The 3,042-nt window shown below is 29.8% G+C and overlaps 1 protein-coding gene across 1 annotated transcript; it reads right to left on the bottom strand.

Annotated features, from left to right (window-relative positions):
- Window positions 1–1,004: 1,004 nt before the first annotated feature.
- LOC111083285 (crustacean hyperglycemic hormone 6-like) lies at window positions 1,005–2,509 on the bottom strand. Its single transcript, XM_022379689.1, has 3 exons — window positions 2,472–2,509; window positions 1,986–2,197; window positions 1,005–1,217 (listed from the first exon to the last, which is right to left on the bottom strand). Exons 1-3 carry the CDS (start codon window positions 2,472–2,474, stop codon window positions 1,103–1,105), a joined length of 330 nt encoding a protein of 109 aa, XP_022235397.1. The 5' UTR covers window positions 2,475–2,509; the 3' UTR covers window positions 1,005–1,102.
- Window positions 2,510–3,042: the final 533 nt, after the last annotated feature.

Genomic DNA, 3,042 nt, shown 5'->3' on the forward strand with positions numbered 1-3,042 from the left:
TTGGATATTAAAGTTTTCTCTAAGTGATTATCCAATTAAACCTCTCAGAGTCAAATATTTTGTGTCTAAACATAATAGAAATAAGTGTCTGTTCAGAAGATGAGTTAATGATTTTGATATTATAAAATATGTAGATGTAATATTATTATTATTGTGAATTAATAGTTTACATTCTTAGAGAGTTGTATAAGTTATTTCTTCTTTATTAGTATGAAAAACTCTTTACACCAAAGTTAACAAGAATTAATTTAATAAGCTCTTATTAAATAATAGCAGTCTGTACAAAAATACGTTTTTCGCGTTTTTCTTTCACGTCGATAAGATGATCATTAGTTGTAAATGTAGTGAAGATTACCGCAATGGTTTTACTTATCCATAATAGTCATCCGATGTTAAGATCTTCACCTTTAACCAATAGTGGACTTCTTTCCATAATGGTTTGCACCAAATGTACATATTTTCCAATTTTGTTCGTAATGTATTAATAAGAGAAAGATATCCTGTTTCAGATTATCGAATTAGCTCAAGATTACTATTGCCTATATGAATCATATAGCAGAAATAAAGCAAATTTCTAAAATAAATGAACAGATTCCTGGGTCTTAAGTTGTTGCTGTCATTTAAGTTCCCAAAACAAACAAAATGGATCTAACACGTTTTAGTGAAGAAAAATGTTAATAATATGATCACAGTAATTCTGTTAAACTTTTAATTTTTCTAAAATATTTGTGTTTATAAATTAGAATTTATTTCGAGTTTTCTTATTCTTTGTTGATTATAATCTGAAGTTGTTGTTTTTTTCAATTATATTTGTGTTTCTATATCGTAAGATCAATATTGTGTAAATTTGTTAATGATTTATAAAGTGTTATATTACGTTAAGTAATAAATTTGAAAGTTTTCTTGATACTTTGTTTCCATCACAATATATGTAACAATCTTAAAGCATACATGAAAACTGACACATTTTAACTTTATAAAACATAGCCAACGTTCCATGAAACTATATATTATTTATATTTCATTTATTTCCTGAATTCAACATAAGTTTGGTTCTTATTACAAGTTTCCGTGTCAACATATTCCAGTTCAACAAAGTATATTACTTCCTCTTTCCAAATAATTCTCCTACCATACTGTTTAATTGTTGTTCCTCGGACTCCAACAGCAGAACCTTGATACAGTCGGTGAACATGTCGTTCTTGAAGCAGTTCGATCTGAACAAAAATATTGAATGTACTTAGTAATTATAACCTAGTTCATCAGTCTTCTGCAAAACGTGAAAAATAACACGTTTTAGTTATTGTAACAGTATAAGTAGAGGGTAGAATACTTAAAATATCGACTTTAGTATAACTATGTATGAAATATTTTCATAATTTTAATCTTTAGCAAAAGAACTACAGAATCTTCACAAAAATAATAAAAACATATCATTTAACAGAATAGAGGAAAATAAAATTTTGCAAAAAAGAGAAAAAATATATTTATAACAACTGAAATTAACCGCCCTTTTACTGATGGAGCTAGAGCAATAGTACCGTGTAAAACTGGTGGTGTAGAGGTTCATGGAACCTGAAATTATTCTCCATAAATCTGCCTTTCTCATTAACCAACCTTACTGTTATCTATAGATATTTTTTTTATATGTACCAATGTAAGATTTTAATTATAGGAACAGATGATTAGTTTAGAATTTAAAAACGAATGTTGATCAATAGACACATCATTTTTACTGTTACAAGGCACTATTTTCAATCTCTTTTTATCTGTTACGACTTTACTCCTAACTAGTTTAGAGTTTGCCAGTATTTTTTTGTAAGCATAGAAATTTTACACCTGGGTAGCTAGCCCAGTGGAAAACCATATAGGACGAGCATTTTCGGCGACGGGGATTTGACCTCGCAACCCTCAGATTGCAAGTCATGTCAGACCCCGTCAACCCAATACATTCTATATTCTATAATAACTAGCTATTGTATCACCTGCAGGACTTGTGAATTAGCGGAACCCGGTAAATATTATAACATCCTTCACAGATTCGATTTAGACGAGCAAGCTTGGTACTGTCGTAAGTTCCCATACATCCTTGGTCAGTAAAACCACGTTTTTCACTTAACTGGGAAGAAGATGAGGTAGTCAGAAGTAATGTTACTAATACGATGGATGAAAGTGATAAATACATGGTCATTGTCATCTGCAAACAAACGAAAAACTTTAGTGGAGTTTTAAAGTCTAGAAGCTAAGCGTGAGATATTTTATATTTTATTTAAACTGTAACATGTAATTCTGTCAAACTATTAAACATAAAGTTTACTATAACGAGATTACAGAATATGAGTAGATTTGCCACACTAAAAATTTCAGTCAAACCAGTTTGAAATAAATTCTTAATAGTTTTAATGTTTCTTTTAAAATAGGATGTTTACGAAACCATCGTATCATACAAACACAGAAAAAAACAGGCTTACCATACAGATTTTCACTTGAAGAACACAACTTTGGTGAGTGGAAAATGCAGAATGAGAAGAGTGTTAGATATCCTCAGGTTTTATACTTATCATACGAGATACGTAATTATGATGTTAAAAACACATGGGAATTAAAATGGATCACGGTATTGAGTTAGGACGTGAATGTATTCATAAACACAACATTTACAGTCTCAAGATGAGGAAAGTTGAAACAGGAGTAATATTTTCCACTTTTTTTATAATTCCCATAGGTCATTTGAAATGAGTATTAGGTGGTTAATTTGATGACTCATTTTGTGAAGACTAAAAGTATTTCTCCCCTTGGAATCTGCTGTAAGTGTGGCTAAGTACTAATTAAGAAAGTAACACCAATCTGTTAAACTGTTTTGCTGGACAATTTTTGTGACTGAATGTTTCTTGTACTTGTTTGTCATGACTAAAATGTAAACCTATATTTTTCTATATACTTTATGAAAACGAATAGAACCCAAGAATAACTATATTTCGGAGTCTCTTTCTTTTGTAGGTTATTTATGAATTTTTTAAGTGTTACGAGTGTGATATTACA

This window comes from Limulus polyphemus, unplaced genomic scaffold, assembly GCF_000517525.1.
Source record: "Limulus polyphemus unplaced genomic scaffold, Limulus_polyphemus-2.1.2 Scaffold8885, whole genome shotgun sequence".
In the NCBI taxonomy this organism is placed as follows: domain Eukaryota; kingdom Metazoa; phylum Arthropoda; class Merostomata; order Xiphosura; family Limulidae; genus Limulus; species Limulus polyphemus.